Consider the following 21162-nt stretch of genomic DNA (forward strand, 5'->3'; position numbering starts at 1 on the left):
TGAACAAGGGCAAAAGCGAAGAGGACAATGACCTTTCATAGTTATGTATTTTTAAAAAAGAGCTTTTTTACTGTGGCTGATTTAATTTTAAAATTAGTAAATAAAGATACACTCATCAGTCCTTGTCATTTTTTTAAATTTAAGCTTTACTTAAAGAAAATAAGATTCTTAAATTGTCCTTCGTGAGACAGAGAGCATGTTTGTAGAGCTAAAGACCTAATTTGACAGTGATATAAAGAAGTTTCTAACATTTGTCAATGATCCCCGGTGGCAACTAGCTAAAGCAACTGCTGCTTCCTAAAACAAGGTAGGATTATGTTTTTAAACTGGAAGAAGCAACAAAATTATTAGGTGTCTGAAAATAGCGAGCTAGCCTTGTGTGTGTGTGGGTGAAGACTTTGAGCAAAAGGCAGCTTAAACTGAGGGAAACTAGAGGGCATAATTTTTTATCAGCTCGCATTTGAACATGTTTGAATGAACACCTTAGCTCAGCCTGACAGCCAGATCAAATACTGCTGGAGGATACATTAAGGTCCACCCAAAAACACGTTCTCATAAATTCACAATGACGTTTAACCATCACACAGAGAAAAACATCATTGAAGTTAAAATTTTAAAGAATTCTTCTCAGACAGCGAGCCCCACATAGCAGATTTCCGGTTTGTTACTTTATTTTTCATTTAACATTTGTTGGACAGACAGAGAATGTTGGGAAAGGTAGCAGGGAATGATGTGGGAAAAAACTCAGACTGGCCAGGAGTCACCCCCCTGAAATCTCATCATCAGTGACTAACGCCATAGTTACATTTAACTGTAAACCTGGGTAATCAGAATATGAAACTTTAGTTTGAAACACCTGAAACCTAGAGAAAATTATTCTCAATTTTTAAACTAGTCAGTGTTTTTTTTATAGGGTTAGGGTTGGTGTACATCTAATGCAGAAGCAAAAATCCACCCGTTTAAGTCCTAAGCACATGGTTATCAGGTCGCCCACATGTTGATATTTTATACTTAGAATTTAAAAAAAACAAAAAAAAAGAATAAAACTTCCCGTTTTTCCTCACAAGTATTATTATCAGTGCCTTGATAATAATGGTTAATATTTTCATGAAAATGTCAAAAAAGTGTTAATGAGTGTTAATAAATAGCACGCACTCAATGACAACAAGCCGAAGCACATCCGAGAGAGAGGTTAAGTATTAAGCAGTCATGTTATACTTCCAGAGAAAACACTACCTGGGATACTTTTGTGCTTACATTTGACCACATTTGCTGTGTCACTGTATAAATTGCTGAGTCACTACTATTGCACTAAAATGATGCCGCTGTTGGCACTGTGATAGATTTCTGCTTTGAATTAGGTAGTCTGTCATCAGTGGCAGCAGCTCGTTGGAAAAGAAGGATTCATTTTGTTTGGGCTAATAAACGCTGCTGCCTCTGAGCTACAATCACCAATAAAATGTTCAATTTTCATCATATTTAAAATTAGCGCAAAATTATCTGAAATATAACGATATTACGTGATAAATATTGTGATATCGCTCTGAGGCTACGTCTGAACAGATGACTGAAAAGTGAACATGTTGTGAACTAGTGTACATGACTGTGGTTCTTAATTACAGCAACCGACCCCACAATGTCTGTTAACCAGCGACAGTAAGTTTTGGTTACTTTTGTATTCTGCGTTCTGTTTACAGCTTGAACATTGGTTTGCGTATCCTTTCTCTGTATTTCAGTTAAGTATAGCCTCCCCAGTGTAATTCTTTCTCTTGTCCAGGGTCTTTTACTTCCTGTTTTATTTTGGTAATCATATGTCTCTTGTGATCTGTGCAGTTTTCTTCTTGTTTAAAGGAAGAAACCACTGTCCACTGTCAAGTGCTTGCTCCTGAGGATCGTGGAATATTACTAGAGAATAACTATTATTAGAAGAAAAAATATCCAAAACATACATTTAGTTTTTTTTTACAGCGCCTGTTATAAATTAAATTGTACTGCAACATCTATTAATACAAACTTTAAGTTGTTGCTTTTAAATAAAGATATAATTTCCTGTTTTTCTCTACTTTAATGATTTATTGGTCGGTTCGAAAAATGTGCTTAAGAAGTCCCTTTGGCGTCTGGAAAAAGGCAATAAAAAAACAATTTAGAAAATAATCAAGAGATTAACATAAATTATGTTAATCATTTCTCCCAATCAGAGTGCTTTAATTAAAATATTGACATCAGTATGGCGGTGCAGAAATAAACAGTCTTCATTAAGTTCTCACACGCTGTATCGCCTCGAAAGTAGCAGCACCGAGAGCAGCATTACAGATGTGAACCACTGTTTGCTGATCCAGTAAGCGAACAATACAATAAGTAAAAGGCCTTTTGAAATATTGATTGGTTATTTCTGTGGCATTTAAATCTCCCTTACAGCAATTAGCCATAAACAGGGCCCGGATAGAAATTGAATTCATGTCAAATATAAGTGATTCAGCTCTGAAACACATAAATCCTCCCTCCTTTCAATGTATCTATAAATAGAAAACTAGGATCAACAGTTTTTAGTATGAGATGGGCAAAAGAGGGAGGAGCGGTGGGATGTGGAAAGCCCAAATATGACTTTCTGAGTCAACATTTTGTAACTGAGACATGTACTTGATAAAGGTTTTCGGGAAAAATGGACGACAATCTTTGAGTGAGAGGTGGAAAAAGGAAAAAAAGAAGCATTAGCAATAGAAAGGTATTTTAAAGACTGATGCAGTCTGTAGATTTAGATAGCATAGACTGCATTTAAAAGATGAATACCAGCCACAGTGCCTTCACCCATTGGTTAGTGAGTTCCTCATGTGAAGAACTGACCTAAGTTTATATGCCGATGCCATCTTACTAGACTGAAACTAGATGTGATGATTGAGGGATGCTTTTGATTGATAAGCTATTAACATGTCAAGCTTATATAGCAGAAAGCAACAGCAAGAAAAGGTAGGCCTGCCCTAAATTCATCCATCCATCCATCTTTGCTCAGGTACTGGTGTGCAGAAACTGATGCCTTGTTTTCTACTGACTTCTATACAATCAGACTTCATTTTGCACCCAGAGAAGATCGATGCAGGTCTGAGGTTCTTTCAGACCTGGAAGCTACATCTATAATAAAACCTGTGTTTTGTAGAAGGCAAACAGGCCTTCCCATCCCATCGTTGCCACTAAAGTGTGTTAGACTCACAGGCTGTAAATAAAAGATGGCAGCCACCATGATGTCACCCATTGGTTAGGGAGGTCCAGTTATAAAGCCTCAAGCTGAGCTCTTGTACTAACACCGTACAGATGTTTTTAGTTTGTACTTGGTGATGAGAAACAGAAGGATGGGAACAGGTATGTCCTAAAACATGTCCTCCTCCTTTTGGACTCTAATGGGGACTTGTTACGACTGCTGTCCTAATGTTGTATGCAAATCTAAGTGTGCAGGTGCCTTTCTGTCATTGGTGGATCTGGAGGACGGGCATGCGGATTGGCTCATTTCCTGGAGTATGGGTGGACTGCCTTTTTGTTTCATTATAGTTTTCTCCTGTTTTTTTTAGTTAGGGAGGTAAGTTGTTGTCTTTTGGTTTAATTCTGTTCAGTAGGTAAGTTTGTTAGATGCCTGAGGTAGACTCCCTTTTTGTTTGTTGTTTTCGCGTTAGGTCCACCCTGAAGTTGGAATCAGTTCTTTTTTTTGTGTCAAATAACCTCAGGAATCACTCTATTGTGAATAAATCATTATGAAATACTATCTGTTGTGTGATGTGCTGCTTGGGGTCTGACGAGGATGACTTTCCCTTATGTTATGGCCTGGCCAGATGGGCCATAACAGAAATAGAATGAACATCATGTTATATAAAAAACAACAACATTGATAATATAACCGTTTGTAGATCAATTTAGCATATGACTGCATTCCTGTAGACTTCAGAGGGTTGCTTGAAGCAGGTTTAAAGCTTTATAGGAGACTCACTGAAATACCAGGAATTCTACAATTTCAAATCACAAGTTTTATTGTATCACAAGAATTTTATTTATATGTTTCTTGTTTTGCTCTTTTTCCTTTTTTATGTTGCAAATCAGGTTACCATGTGTGATATTGCCCCAGAGGGTAAATTTACCTTTAATATAAAATGTAAACTTCTTTCAGTTGTTTCCTTTTTCACAAAGGGTCACAGTCAGGCAGACTTTTTACACCAGATCAAACCCTCTTGTGGATTTGTATTTCCACCAGGTCTCATACTGTGGACGTTTATATGTTAGACAGATGTGTAAACTGGTACACTATGAAGCCCCATCTTTTATATACAGTCTGTGTGTTACAAAAAAGAAGTCCAATTCCTCAGACTCAATCTGTCAGTCAGAACTGCCCACCAAGTACATTAAAACATCAATATGATGTTGGCAAAAAATGCTCCCAACTGGACCTCATGGTGAGAACCATCTTTATTTACAGTCTATAACTCTAACCCTCTTCAGTGGCGAGGATGTCCAGAAGCACAATGCAATGGCTTGTTCGCCATCTAATAAACACAGATTTATTAGACAGACACTTTTACTGTGCATATTAAGAAATGTAATAATGCTGCTCTCCCGCTGCAGGACAAAAAACAGGAAGGAAAAACTACTTTAAAGGTAAAAGAAAACGAGAGGAGCACGCTTGCCTTGCGTGTACAGGAAGCAGCAGTGACTCTTTTTGGCTGAATTTTACTGAATGCTCAAAAGAATGGCATGCAGCGAGCCCACAGCCGTGAAGAAAAATGTCTTGTCAGACTGCACAAAAGCACACTCACTACAAAATATTTATCATCTCTTACATCATATCTACCGGTGAGGAATTTGTAAATCAGCACAGGGATTTGAGAGAATTTTGAATGCCAGCCCTCACACACACACACACACACACACACACACACAACAAACAATAAAAAACATCCCTTTCTCTGCACACACAAATAAGCCCCTTAGCACCTCATCCAGAAACCACTTGGAGCACATTTTCTCATTACCCCAGTGTTCTTGTCCTCTCTGTCAGGCAGGAAACAATGGATGGCCTCTAGAGCTCTGTGCGCTTGTGCGTGCATTTGCTTATTTGTGTAGGTTTCCGTGTTGGAGTAACTGCAGTGTATTTATGCATTTTCTACATGCACGCCTGTGTGTGTGTGTTGCCCCTAAGGTCAAGCAGCCCCTAAACAAATTTGTGAGCGTGACTCACTGGGGTCTCCCATCTCCGTCCATCAGCGCTGACAGGATGCCATGCTAATCTGGCATGCATGCAGCCCACTGTGGCCTGTAGCTATATAGGAGTTCGTAGAGACATATGGCCTTATTATTGCTTTTGTGTCTCGGGATGAGTGAATGGAAGAGTTGGAATTATGCATATGCAGTGTGTCTATGTGTGTGTGTGTGTGTGTGTGTGTGTTCTAGACCCCTGCTAGCCCCTGGAGTCACCATCAGGATCCAGTGGTCCAAATTCTGTAGCTTCACTCAGTCAAACGGAGAAAAATGGAATGGATGGCTGGAAAACACACAGTATCAACACACATGCAGCACACACGCACACAAACAGCACGGCAGCATCCCAGGTGTGTGCCCGAAGGATGATTGAGAGCTAACCCTGGGTCTGATAGCGTCCTTTGGGAACTGAAATATTCATGGCCGTGGCACTATTGTTATCTCTGTCCTGTTGGTGGCTGAAACCTCGATGGCACGCATAAGTGCTCCACATATTTAAAAAAACCCCAAAAAACAGAAACAAGGGTAAAGACAAGACCCAAATTTGCAGTAATACATCAGCCTCAGCCTGGAGATTAATGCCGTAGTGGCAAGGGAGGTTGCATAATATCTCCCTGTTTCTTTGCAATCCTGAAATTCAAACTGACAGTAAAAAAAACAAACAAATAAAAAAACAGAGAAGGATAGAGAAAGAGGCAGACAGGTGAGTAGTTTTGTAAGGCTAAAGCACCGCTTTTATTAGAGGAGATGTCCTCAGTAGTTTTTATTAAAATAAGTCCTAAAGAGCGCTTAAATGTCATGCTATACCAACACATCTGTGTTTACATGCGTGTTTCTGTGTGCGAGTGATAACCCCACTGTTGTTCTATGGATCTCTTTTTTTCCATTAATCCGGCTGTCCCCGAGCATTCAATTAGCTGTGGAATCTGTGATCAATGTGAACAGTAAAAGCATGCCCCATGAAGTTAAATGGGGATTAATTATTGAATACCAATGCTCCGTCTTCTTCTGTAATGTGCCAAAAAGGCAAAACAAGGAAGTTCAGAGGAAGAAGGAGAGGGGGGCGAGAAGGATGTTTTTCTTTAAAGATGGCTGTGAGTTAAGATAAAGATAAGAAGGGAGTTAATGTTTCTGTTCATCTTTTTTAAGTTTTTATTGGCCAGTAAAACAAATTCTGGCTCTCCCGAAGGAAACGTCTCTGCTTTGTTCAATGTCTGTGCGTATTTTTTTGTGCCCACGTTGTATTTCATGTGTGGGGTCGCACATTTTCTAGATTTGTAGTAGTAGTTTTTGCTCCAGCAACCAAAAACCAGATGGCTGCTTTGGCTTTGATTTAATTAATTTAAAAACATATTTACTTCTAAAGGCATTTTCTTGTAACACACCATGTTCATTGGCTGCACAAATATAAATTTTAAGCTTTATAAAATTAGGTGAAAGAAGCTTATTGTTTTTTTTTCAGTAAGGGAGATTAACTTTCCTGGATGGTGCTCGTATTAAAACAATGTCTGAACACAAATATATGTTGATTTTGCAGCTTGTTTTCACTCAAGACTCTTCATGTACAGTGTATATATTGATTGGAACCACTCAGTGCTGGATTTTTAACCAACTAGGTGCAACTTTATGGTCATTTTCAACATGTTGAATGTCTATGAGAATGGCAGATAGGAGCTAAATGTCAACCAAATAGTATTTTTAATCTTATATTCCCAAACGCAGCCAAATTAGTTTTTTCTTAACTGAACCAAACAATGACGGAAAACCAAAAGTGGAAAAAGAAAATAGATGTTCCACTTGGACACTATATCCATGTGACTGCATGGCAGGTGTAATGAAAAAGGAGAGTGATCGTGGAGCAATAACAAGATAAAACAAGTTGTTGATTTTTCACATTTGTCTCCTCTAGTTTTCCACCCAGCTTCTGCCTCTGTTGTTGTCTTGATATGCATGTATTTCTTAAAGCTTTCAAGACAACTGGTGCTAAAAATTATGACGGAAAAGCAAACCAGTTTGTCTCAAGGGGCAACTGGCAGCCTCCCAACCCACTGATTTGTGTCCTACCCCACCTAGCTAATGCTGTACCACCTGCTCACCTGTCAGCTTCTTTGTTCTCACATGGCACAGCGGATCATCTGCCTCCATCTCACCCTATCCCTAGCATCTCCCTCTGTCACACCAGCTCTCTGCATGGTGTGCTTCATTACATCCATGAACCTCCTCTGTGGTCTTTCTCATTTCCTGCTGCCAGGCAGCTCCATGTTCAACTTCATTTGGCCAATATATCCACTAACCCTCCTCTGCACATGTCCAAAGCATCTCAACCTTACTTCTCTAACTTTGTCTCCAAACTGCTCAACCTGATATGTCCCTCTTATGTAATCATTTCAAATGGGTATCATATCCAATGAATATCTTAACATCTTCAACTCTGCAGGCTTCAGCGTGGCCTCCTGTGTTTTTCGTTAGCAGCTCTTTCTCCAAACCATATACCATAGCAGGTAAATAGCAACCTTTCCTTTCACTCTTGCTGCTATCCTTCTGGCACACCTGACACTCATCGTCACTCACCCCACCCTACCTGCACTCTCTACATCACCTCTCCTGTGCACTGTCCATGCCTTCCAATAGAAGTCATGGACAGTGGGAATCTTGCTTATGCTAACATTCATTCGTCTTCTCTCCAGAGCATACTGCCACCTCTCCAGACAGACCAGCTCACAATGTAGTCTGCGAATATGATCATCTATGAAGACTCCTGTCTGTCTCTGCTAATCAGTCCATCAAAATGTCCAAAATTTTTATAAAAAATTAGGTAAAACCAAGAAAACGATTATTACAAACTGCATGTAAAAATCCTAAAAATCAACCTTGAAAACATTAAACCTCTCCACATGAAGTACCTGCTACTGAAAAGCACTTATCTTTGGATAAACACCAGCAAACACTTTTATTACAGCCACACAGAAAATGCTAACCCGACATGCTTTTTTGGGAAGTTGTCCTTGGCAGGTGGTTGGAGGAATCCTCTATCACCCTCTACCACAGGCTACCTTCAAAGAACAAGATCAACGAACTGTAGGAGACACAGGCCACCAACAAAGAAAAACGAGCCACAATCTGAGAAGCTTTAGGAGCTAGGAAAGCAGCAAGTGTAGTAAACAATGTAGCTCATGTGTTTTTAGACAATAAACGTCCCGCACAGGCAGCTGACTGCCTGGATTCTCTCGTAATGAAGGTTATAAGTTCTCAAGAATCACGCCACTTTGCAAGGTAAGCACAGTATTGCATCGCAGTCTGGCTCATCACACCGGGACATTCAGAGTTGAGGGGTTTGATTTCTTTACACATTTCACCATGTATGCACATCATCCATTCCAGCCTGTGCATTAACTCACTTCAGTATTTCCTTGGAGTGTCCAGTGTTTGCGCTCTTCTTGTCAGGTGTCCCGAGGCAGCTTGACTTCTGCATGGTGTGTGGCCCTCGATCCAGTATCATGGTAGAGGTTGCCGTAGCAATGACAGCCACTGCATCACGTACCCTGGCCTCGATGTTGTAGTCCCATTCGTCATATGACACTGAGATAAGCCCTGGGAGAGATAGTGAGAGAGCAAAGGAGAGAGAAATGAGGTGAGAGAAAGGGATGTATGGAAAGAGAGAGGGACAAAAGAAAGAAAGGAAGCGGAGAGAGAGAGTAGTATGAGAAAAACAGGCGAGCAGAGTGCTGTGAAAATTAGCCAGAGGGGGCAAGATATACAAAAATAAAAGCATTTTAGAGAAGGTGAAAAAAAGAGACAAAAGGGAGACAAAACTCAGAAGGAATGTCTAAAATGTTAAAAACAATACTGAAAAGGTGAAAAAAAAAGAAAAAGAAACAGCTAAATATGAGCATCAGTTGAGACTACGGTTACTCCTGAGCTCACTTTGTTATGCTTGGTTTTCCAAGCATGAGAAACTGCTGGCTATCACACGTCAACATCCATTTCTTGCACACAGAAACAACTGCGTTTTCAGGTCATTTTCCATGGCTGGTTAGGATTATGTGTGTCATTCGAAACCTGGGCTGTAAATCTATTGGGGAAAAAAGAGAAAAGGCAAAACACCATTTTTAGCCAGCCTGAAAATGGTGTTTCTGCCGGTTTCAAACATATGTTAAAATTTGATATTTCACCTGCTCAGGCAAATGGAAATACAGTAATAAATTAACTGTAGTTGAAATAAATGGCTTTAAACATGCTCAGTGAGTGGAAGGGCTCTAGGGAGAGCCACTGCAAAAAGGACCTGAATCCCTGGAGAAATACTTTCAAACCATCACTGGGAATTTTGGTAACAACGGGGCCAGACTTCAGCTTATTAGTAAAACGGATAGCTACAATATAAAACTAATGTGTGTTTAGTCATGATTTACCTCTTATTCATGAAAAATCAGTGGATGCAAAACGATAACACATGATGAAATTAATTTCCAAGCACATTATGAACTCAGTTCACAAAAATCAGCGTGTACCTAATCACTGACTGCCACTGCTGAGCTGCAAATACAGTAGGAGAACATTTGCATATATGCAAACAGGCCCATCTGTCAATTGTGCCCACATTTTGTTACAAAGTCTTATGAGAACCTACCACAGAATAAAGCAACATTGCAGACATTTCAGCGTCTTGATGTCAGCTTGGTAAATGGAAATGCAAAAACCGAGACTACAGTCCTTCAGCGTGTAGCAGACTGTGTAAATTCAAAGCACATTACATTTATACAAAGCTCAGGAGAGAGTCCTCCCACAGGACAGACAAGATGTTATGAGACTGCAGCGGAGCCTTAACAATACACTTCAGACTTCATTGATCTGGTTTAAAGGACCAAAGAAATTTTTATGAACATTGACAGGTAGTGAGGCAGAATAAAGCGATGAATGGCCAGTATAATATATGATGCAGCACAGGAATAGCTGTCCAAAGACACCACGATTGAGAGCATCATGGGAAGGGGCAGGCAGGGTTATCCTTTGTCTTTTCTTTTCTAGCAAGTCCTTGAATTTCAGGCTAAGTGGTGCGCTCCACCTTTAGGTGGGGTATTGTCGTCTAGTCACTTCTTTCCACTACTTCTCAGATTAAATGCAATCAACTCAGCAGTTTTTGATGGCAGCAGATTTATCTGGCAGCAGCTCTCCAACACACCGTCTTAACCTCTGTGGTGGTGCACTGCAAAGACATATATTCTCAACAGGAGATTAATAATCCTATTCCCTGTGCTCATGCTTAACATATCACTCTCAAAACAAAATCAAAAAGACTTTTTGGCTGGATATAAGATTGTAAGACTTGGTTAGACAGACTGATTTTTGCAGTGTAATCAGACTCTCCTTGTTGGAAATCAGGAACCTGTTTTCCGAGTAAATCGATACTGTTGCTCCGTCTCTTCTAGTTACCTCACTCCTCGTTTAAATTCCAATCCTTGTTTCCCATCTGACGTTCCACGGAGGTCGGCGTTGTCTCCAGCCCCGGCTACTGCTCAGTCAAACACTGCATTGGAAGGATTCGCAAAACCCGGATTCCCTACTTCCATCAGAAAACCTCTTTTCTGGACCAAAAGCTCGCGAGTAAAACTGTTCCCATTACTCACTCCACAATCATACCTGTGCAGCTCTTCTCCTTCTCAGATAATCTTCCCCTCTCCTCCCCTTCACAGAACTTCTGGCCGCTTATCTCTGCTCAGACCCAACTCCACGTTTCGGTGCATTACTTGCTGTCTTTTCAATAAAGCTTTTGAACTGCATTCTGGTGTTTCCAGTCTGAATTCAGAGCCCTCACTTTGCCAACATGACAGAATACTACACACCAGCCAAGCCATGACGCAATCAAGCCTTCCCATTATTTCCAAACTATATGTGAAAAAAGGAGTTTATTGAATACACTCTGATGTGTAAATACTAAATCCTTGCCCAGCAAACCTCTCGGCTGTGAGCGTAAAACCCCCACTCAGCGCTGCCACATACGCCTGGGGATGCGACCTGGCAGCTCAGCCACTCAGAACTTCCCCCTCAGAGATGTTGGCAACATTTCTTTGGCCCGTGGCGATAACGCGGAACGGATTATTGCTCAACAGTTTCTTGAAAAACTGATCAGAATTCATAGAAAATAAACACAGATAAATTAAATCTGTTTAACATGTGTTAATCTGGAAGTTTAGAAATCTTAGGAAACATAAAGAATGAAAATCCTGAAGTTCAGCCCCGCTTGATCACAAGTGTTCTCCTGCTTGGACTAACTCTAGAAACGAAACTCTAAACAGTAGAAATCGACCAATATTACAAGAAGAGAGAGAACGAGGTGGATCTTTCGCTCTGGTTAATAGCAAAGCATCACGATAAATATCCTGTGTGATACTGAAAGAAATACATTCTATTTTTAATTGGCTGCATTAAAATACACCTTGAAACTGAAGTATTATGCTTTCCCTTGCTCATGTTGGAAATGCTCTTATTAAACATGGCCAAAGTTTCAAATAACGAGGTCAAGTGCAAATAATCCATGTGAGCTGAGAGCTTAGGCTTCAGACTGCTCGAGTTTTTCAGACTCTTTCTACTGCAGGATGTGCATGGTGCCAAAGAGATATTCTTCATTTTGTCATGTCAGGAACATGGCTCTGGCTGCTGTTAAAACCTGTTTGCAAGGGGCAGCCAATCAGAAGAAAGATGATTTAAAGGGTGAACAGCTGAACCGGGTTGCTTCTAAAAGAGGATAAACCGAGGCACAATATGAAAGAAAAGGTTTTTATCTATGAATCACACAAAATCTTTTGAAAAGTGTCTCGATCTGCAGTCAAGAATAAAATTATGTTGCTGCAAATTAATCTAATAGGTTCATTTCAACCACATGACACATAAACCTAAAATTTAAAATCTTGACAGCACTTTCTTCTGCTCTGGTGTCTGGGTGTACCTGTGGGGAAGACTGAGGGAACATGGTCTGCATCACCAGCCACAAGCGAGGGCACAATCCAGGTGAAGCCGTAACCTGTGAGGCCCACAGAATGAGCCACTTCAAAAATAGTGGTAGCCTCTTCCTTTGTGCAGTAGAGCAGAATGACAGGGCTCTGCAGTTTCTTTAGCTGGTTCTGGATCTTGAGGTCTCCATCATCCACTGACATATCCAGTAGGAGGACTTCTTCTAGCTCCCAGCCTACAAAGCTGTTCTCGATGGTGCTGCGGACCTGGAGAGAAAGCAGGAGATTGTTTGAAGACGCGTGGGCTGCACACATGCAGTGTAGTTGTGAAGGAGATATACTGGAACAAAACTGACTGAGATGTCTCCTCCTCCAACCTCGAGACTGCCAAACAGTTAGTCTCTACACATCTCCTGGGAGGAGGAAGCAATGGTCGATTAGGTAAAAAAAAGATTAGGTAATCTCTTTTTCCCAGATATTACAGCTATATCCTCACACACAGAAAGAAAATTCTCTAGGAGATGGTACTGGTTTTATTTTTCTGTGCTCACCTGTAAACAGATAAATGAGCAACGCAGGAAGACGTGTAAAATCTGTATTTATAGATCTCTAACTGAAACAGTATATGGCACTTGGATGAAGTAAGTATTGTAGCTTTTGAAAATAGCTGTTCCTCAAGGGAATCAATTCAAACTGAGTTGTACGAGATTAAAAATAGGCAACTTCTCATCACAACATCAACTTTGTTTTGTAATTAAGGAAGAAAATTTGGGTCTTCGAAGCATTTTTAAAATTTGCTCGAGAGAGGAGAGCACAACGAGATTTATGATGCTCATAAAAAGTGACTATAGAAATACAATCAGTTTTTTCTTTGGGCTTTTTTCTTATTTTCCAAACACACAGAGTTTATGTTATAAAGATAATACAACTCCTCAGAGAAGTACCAGGCTCCAAATACCCTCTATATGTTTTTTTTAAAAAACAGATTGTTTCTTTAACTTTGTTCAAAGGAAAGACATTGCCATTGCTGAATTGTTATTACAAAATATGATTAGCTTGGCTTCAATAAAGTTTTTATTCTGCTCAGATGTGTGTGTGTGATGTTCAAAGTGATTCAGGATCTCACACAATCCTCTTTAAAGAGTGCGTTCTTGGCCTTCAGATAAGAAGGCTGAAACCACCGAGCAGCAAAATTCAAAAGGCCTGTCTGCTTTTAAAGCAATCAGAAAGTAGAACTAGCATCCCACCTGCTTCCCACTCCAAACTCCAGATCTTATCATTTTTTGAAACTTGAATTTGTGGCAATCATGTTCTCAGAAATAAGATCATCTTCTCAACTGTACATTGTCTTTAAAAAACCACAAAATTACAAAAAACAGGAGACTAAAAGGAGAAGACATGTATCTTATTAAAGGAAGTACATTAATCTCAGGCTTCTTATATTAGGTAGCCAAAAGACAAAAGGAGCCAATCCCAGCTGCCACAGGACGAGACTAGGTACACCCTGGACAGGTGGTTAATCTGACGCAGGGCCAACAGAGACAGATGTGCAACCACTGCACTCAGATTCACACCTGAAGAGAACCCATGCAGACAGAGGAAGAACATGCAAACCCAACACAGAAAGGTGGTGGAATCGAACTCAGGACCGTTTTGCTCTAAGGCAATAAGTTAGCAATCCACACTTTCATAAAAGTGTGACTAAATAAAACCAACAAACCAAATCGTTGAAGCTTCAAAATGCACAGGTCAAAACCAATGGGTGATGTCACTTAATGGTAGCTACGTCCATCTTTTATACTGCACACTGTTGGTGCCTATTGGTGCATTATTAAAGCAAATATCTGACATAGACTCATTTTTTAGGTCATGCTACAGTCTGTCAAACACATTGGCTACATAATAATAAATTAATGATGCAGTATAATTGAAAGCGTCTGTTTTTTGTATTTATTTACCTTGTTGACAAAGTCCTGGTAACCAGGGTAATACGTGGTGACTATGGAAAAGATGTACCAGTCATACTCCTCCATAATGTTCAACATGACGGAGGCCTGCTGCTCGATGGATGGACCAAACTGGAAAAACATGGAGTGGTCGTCCTGGAAACGAGATACACAGAGCCAGTCAGCAAATAAGGTCATGAGTCATACAGCACGAGAGAGAACTGGAAGGTAGGGCACAGATGATTATGGAGCGTATCCAGCTCCTGCAAGCCAGAGAAACAAATATAGTCTTGTCTGTAGCTCAGAGTTTACCATCCTCCTTTAATGCTGTCTGACTGCACCACAGAATATGCACCAATACTCTGTGGTTCAGCCAGACAGCACATGTGATGCAAACCTTTTTGATATCTTAAAGATATTTATGAATATTCTAACACAGACAAGGTGGCATTCATAATCAGAGAGCCTCATCACATTTATTATGCTACTGAGTGCACAATTAAGATGGCCACCTGGTTAAATGATATTTATTGCAGCGCAGCAACTTTGCAGCACGCGTCAAAACATTTTTCTCCAAGGAAAAAAAAGAAAGCTTTTTTCTTGCTCCAGGAGATGTCACGAAGCGGTCAAGGGAAGGTCAGTCATGCAAAACCACCAAACAACTTATCGGGACAAAGAAGTCACATGCATGTAAGACAATGATGCTTAGACTCACTTTCAAAATAAACTCAATATTGTTTCTATACATGTTTTCAAATCCACACTTTTGCTTATTTCGGAAATCTTGGAGCCATCTCGGAGAATCCTCCCTCCTTTACTGCCAACATCAATAATGTCTCACATTCAGCCTTCTTTCAACTATGCAACATTTCTAGACTACGCCCTTTTTCTTTCTCAACACCTCACAAGTTCTGGGTCGCGCCCTGGCCACCTCTTGTTTGGATTATCCCCCTCAGAACTTCTTAATCAACTTCAAATGGTTCAGAAGTCACCCGATCATATTACATCTATTATGATCCAGCTTCATTCACTCACTTTTCCCTAACACATCCAATACAACATTTTGCTCCTCACTTTCATGGCACCCCCCCCATAACTCTCAGACCTCCATCATCCTTTCACACCCTTTCTGTGCTCAGCCTAAGCTCCACTCCTGAGCCCTTCTCGTTTCAGACTTAACACCACGGGTGCCAGAGCCTTTAGCTGCACTGGAACTCACCTCCACTTCACCTCTGTCAACTAGACTCTATTACACAGTTCAAATCACAGCTGAAAACTCATCTGTTCACATCAGCAGGTCAACTATAACCATAGTGTTTGACATGTTTTACACTCATATATTATTCCAAGGTTTTAATCTATTCTATTATTTTTGTTATTCTGATGATGCATAAGGTGAACCTTAGTGTTTTAAAGGTGCCAAAAAATAGAATTTATTATTGTTATTATAAAAGCTGACCATGCCCCCCACCTCAGTTTAACCTGTTAGCATCCCAGCTTTAACTAATAACCGTTGAAGCAATCACAAAATGCAGTGCAGCTGATGGAAATCTCTTTAGTTTTGCAGGTATTTGGCATGGTTCCTTTTTTAAAATCCTTGATTTCTGCTTTCAGTTTTTATTGAACACATTTGTGTTTGAGTTTCAGTTTAGCTTTCTGTTCTCATGTTGGAAGTTTTGCCTCCTGATTGTTTTCAGTAGCGTCTCGTTGCCCTTCTGTTTCTGATTCCCTAATCAGCCCTCTGTGTATAAATATTCCCGTCTGCTTCTTTGTCTTTGCTGGATCGTCTGTTGTACTTCCCGGTTCCCTTGTGTCAGTTTTCAGCGTTTCCAGGCTTCATGTCTAAATGTGTGTGTTGTCTGTTATTTGGGGATTTTTTTTCTCCCTTCTGGACTTGTTTACCTTTTGTTGCTTCTGTGGACTTTAATTATCAGGTTTTAATAAAGCTCGCTTTTTGTTTTACTCTGTGGTTTGGTCTGTATTTGAGTCCACCTTTAAACTGAAATCTTGACAGTATATGAGCATAAAAGAAAATTTTATGCAAATTAAAGCGTGATAATGGTGCTACAAGGAGATTAGAATTAGACTTAGAAGTCTTTTATTGCCATTATTCAACGTATAACAAAACTGCAGAGAGGCTACACCTTCAGATGCAAAAAGAAAAACAAAGAACAAACATGCAGTCATTTGCATTTAAATATTTAAAATGTACTATATATTATATTATATAGTAGGGATGGGAATTGAGAACCAGTTCCCAGAATGCTAATTCCTTGGAACTATTAGTTTGCTGGCCTAATGATCCTGCTTATTGGTTGCACTTGTATTACAATTAGCTGATTTCAGTTGGATTAGGTGCAGGATTAGGAAAATAGTAACGCAGTCTGCAGCATGGATATGGACATTACTTTTATTTTTATTACACAAAAGAATGATATTCTGATGGTAAAGCGCAAACTGCATCCAGGACAGAAAAAAGTACATTATTTTGTAAACACAACTTCGGCTCTTTGTGATCATCTGCACAGATAGCATGCTAATGCTAAGTTAGCCAGACAGTATGCTAACGCTACCCTGACCCCAGCCTAGCAGCCAGACGTTGAACTTTAACAGGTAACAAACTGATGGGCAGTCAGGCTGCAGCCTCCAAAAAAAGCAGAGAAATACCCCCAACAGACATTTGACCACACAGCATGAATTAATTTGCAGGAATATCTTTGATATGCTACTTAATGATAGTGGTGACTCAAAGCAGAGCCCATGAGAACCCCATGAGAATCGATAAGAGAATCAAATCAATAAGTGATATTGATAATGGAATCGAAATTGCTAAATTCTTATCAATTCCCATCTCTATACGCAAGGTATGGTAACCACGTAATGTGGCAACAAAAAGTGAGTTGCAAGTATTTTGCAATTTCACCATGACTTAACTGACAATAGATAATATTGCACAGAGGATTCTGATGATCTAAGATATTGCACATTGATTAAATATTGCTGTTGGCTGTGATATTGCACACGAGCAAAATTATTGCAGGGAGGAGACAAAGGAGAAATGGAAGGAAGGATGAAGGAGAAATAGAAGACGAGGTAGTAGTGGTGTTGAGGGAGAGATGTCATGACACTTGAGAAGAAGCTGAGTCTGTTTGTCTTGCTTTCAGGAACCTGTAACACCTGCCAGAGGGCAATACGTTGAACAGGTGAGAGTTGGGATGTGACGGTGATCAGGATGACCAAATGGTAAACACAAACTTGTGTACCAAATTTCATGGGAATCCAACTTGAAATGATCTACCAGCAAAGGCTAGCAGCTGGTACTGTTAGCAGATAACTCCCCATCTCTACTCCTGATTCAAATGTGATCCATTTGGTTACTAAACAAAGATGGCCATGGCAATATATTAAAAGTCTTCAAAATTACAATCCACGAATGACTGGTTGCCAGATGCAGTCTGCAAGGAGCCTTAAGCTAAAAGTAGATATTTAAAACCAGCTTACATCCATGTTCTTATTTATTCTGTTTTCAGCTCTCTTTATTGGCGTTTGTTGGTTCAAAATAAGGCAAAAAAAAGATGTTAAAGGCATAACTGTAGACAAAGGTCTCCTATGACTTGGATTGATTTAAAAAAGTTACATTGCTTTTTAATTCTGTTATGTCTTATTTACTTATTTGTCATTTTAGATAAACTGTGGCTAAAACTGATGTGAAATGTTGGACCACACTTCACAGCAGCACCAAGAAAAGAAAACTTTTAATCAGTTAGCTCTCATTCGCTTCGCTTCACACGATCTTCAATTTTAAAGTAGAAGATTCAGTATGTTGTGCTTTCTTATATTTGCCCCCTGTGGAACATCTTACCCATGCATGGACTAATTATATAAACCTGCATATGCACATGTTAGTCATGCAGGAAGCAGAGCAGTGCTCGGGTTACGTGCACGACCTCCACTCTACATCAAAGCCAGTCTTCCCTCTTCCACCACTTTCTTACCCAGAGGGGGAGAAAGGATGTACTACCTACCTTTCACTGCGATTATATGCTAACAACATTGCAGTGTCAAGTGACGTTGGAGGGGCTGGCAATGCTGGAAATGAGTAGAAAAGTCGAGTGTTTACATTTGTGTGTGTGAGCAGGCTGAAGCCGGCGTATTCCCTGCTTTGACAGTTCATACACTCAACTCGGTAATGATGGTATTTTCACGCATGACCAGCAGCTAATGCACTATTCATCTCTAACCTCACACTTCCATCAAAATCCATCATTGTTTGATGACTGCAGCTTCAACCTGCTGAGTTTTAAATGGATTGTGCAGATGAGTGCAACATGTGGTTTACCTGACATTATACTACCCTCTTCTTCCACACACTTCCACCGCTCACAGCAGTCTTCCTCGCTTTAAACAGATGAGGCTGACGACGCTCTTTTTTTTATCGGTGGCGGTTCGCGTGACAAAACCAAAACTAAGGATGATGTCATCCTGCTAACACGTGTTGCCCGTGTAGCCAAATTTGATACAGCTCATTCTTCTGTGCCTTCTGTTCTTAGAGGCTGTTTAAAAAAAACACAGTATTGAAATACGTGACTTGAGCTTTCACTACAGTGAGCATGGATGCCGTCGACCGTGCCCTAAATAAATGTGCTCTCGGAGTGTATTAACCAACAGCTGACAATACGAGTGCACTATTTACTCTTGTTTCAGCAGCATCTTCCAAAAAACCCCAAAACTACAAAGCTCACTGCTCAAAGCTTTTTTAAAACTGAAATTACATATTGAAGAACTGCTGTTAAAGACTTTCTCTCCGAGTAAAGAGTAAAAAGAACAGCGCTGCTGTGAAGCACTGAGGGCTGGATGTTTTGATCATTTTGTGGGATTTGGTATTTCCAAGATTTCTGAGACAGTTGTGAGCACAAATGTGGGAGAGATCAACATCTCCTCCCACAAACCATATACTGTTTAGTGTGGCTATTTAACCAGATCAGTTCAATAAAAATGGCACAATAGAAGGCTGGAAAATCATCGCCTGGTCTGGTGAGTCTCGATTTCTGCTGCAACATTCGGATGGAAGGGTCAGAATTTGGTGTAAACAACATGTAAGCGTGGATCCATCCTGCCTTGTATCAATAGTTCAAGCTGCTGCTGGTGTAATGGTGTTTGGAATATTTTCTTGGCAAACTTTTAACCATTTAATACCAACTGAGCTGTGTTTAAACACCACAGAATACCCGAGTATTGTTGCTGACCATGTCCCTTTATTACCACAGTGTACTGATGACTGCTTCCAGCAGGATAATGCACCATGTGCCAAAACTCAAATCACATCAAACTGGCTTCTTGTGCATGTTCTCTGTACTCAAATGACCTCCACAGTCACCAGATCTCAATACAACAGAGCACCTTTGGCATGTGGTGGAGCGGGACACTCAAAAGGGATCCAACCAGGCACTAGCAAAGGTATACCTAATGAAGTGGCCCGTGAGTGTAATGTCACTGACCAAGGATACAAAGATTTTAATTACGGACTCCAACAGCAGTTTGTTCATTCAAGTGCTTTCTGAGAATCTGTGTATTTTAGTAACCTGAAGAAATGTTTAAATTCTGCAGCTAAAAAATACAGTAGCTGTTTTATAAGATGTTAGAAAGATTCTCAGAATGTACTTCTTTATGCCAACAAACCTATAAATAGATAAAATGCTGTTGGAGTTTTAATCATGGCTCTAAAGGGGTTTTGAAACAGCTTTTTAACCTTCATTCATAACTGCACAATTATCTCTATTAATTAAATATGAAACATAAAAAAGAAAAAAAAAAAGCTGTCTTTAAAAAAAAAAAAATCCGTACAGGTTTAATGTGTGTTTCCAGGATCCATCCATCTGTGAACTATGTCTATGTTTGACCCAGCATATTAATTAACATTAGCACTTCAATTCATCATGTAAATATACCACATTTAGCCACACGTGCTAATTTTCATCTGCAGGCCCCGGCAGGTTGGCGGCATATTAAATTAATCAGCAAAACCAAACACAGAGAAGCATGTAGGCATAATTAAAAGGCGGAAATGTGTAAAATACAACATAGAATATTATATAACTGATCAAACACACCTCACACTTTTTATCAGTTGTTTATATTTCGTCTGCCGCCCCACAGTTAGAGACTGACCTAACTAAGACTCACTATTACACCTATGTCTCCTCCACCTATACACATTTTTGGTTATTTATTTATGTATGTATTTATTTTTTGGTAATACCAAGTGTATTACATTTGATACATTTTTTTTTCTGAGTTTTTGAGACTTGACTTGATTTTTTTCTCCCTGAAAAAACTTAAATAAATTGCAGAATATATTTTTAAACAATAAACTGCAAAATAAATAAATGCCAGATGTAGCAAATAATACACAAATCTAAACTGATATTTGCAAATTCATATTTTATTTGTTTTATTTTATCAGAGGATAGAGAATCAGGGAATGAACAAAACAAAAAATTCAGAAAAAAATTGAAAATTAATTATTTCAAGGTTCAAAGTTTTAAGGGCTTAAGCTGAAAATGCTTTAGATCAGAGGTGTCCAACATAAGGCCCGGGGGCCAAAATGGGCCCAGCAAATACTCCAATCTGGCCCACTTCACAGCTTTAGAAAATGTGACTGAGTGAATAGATTTTGAAGTTTTAACTGTATTTTATTATAAGCGTTAGAGCTTTTTCTAATAATAAAGACCCCCACCTCCCATTGCCACCCACACTACACCAAAAGTACAAGGACATTTACAATGAATTAATAAAAAAAACTATACTCTAAATATATAATAACAGGACAGTCTGAGCAATGATCGACCAGTAATGTTTGTGTTGGTCTGGCCCACTTCACCTTACAGTGGGTTGTATGTAGCCCAGCAGGTAAAATAACTTTGCATCCCTGTTTTAGACGGTCTTACATGAGCACTTTCAGTCTATAGGAGTAAGAACCAATCTACTAATCTAGTTAAAAGATGTGCTGAAAAAACACAACCACAAAAACA

General features: G+C 39.6%; 1 protein-coding gene across 1 annotated transcript in view; it reads right to left on the minus strand.

Moving 5' to 3' along the window:
* The window catches only part of grin2bb (glutamate receptor, ionotropic, N-methyl D-aspartate 2B, genome duplicate b), a 132498-nt gene that overhangs the window by 41894 nt on the left and 69442 nt on the right, over positions 1-21162 (minus strand). Inside the window, 3 exon segments of the mRNA XM_025908072.1 lie at positions 8637-8829; positions 12182-12452; positions 14144-14287. Coding sequence (XP_025763857.1) covers positions 8637-8829; positions 12182-12452; positions 14144-14287 — 608 coding nt within the window.

The sequence above is a fragment of the Oreochromis niloticus genome, linkage group LG6, assembly GCF_001858045.2.
Source record: "Oreochromis niloticus isolate F11D_XX linkage group LG6, O_niloticus_UMD_NMBU, whole genome shotgun sequence".
In the NCBI taxonomy this organism is placed as follows: domain Eukaryota; kingdom Metazoa; phylum Chordata; class Actinopteri; order Cichliformes; family Cichlidae; genus Oreochromis; species Oreochromis niloticus.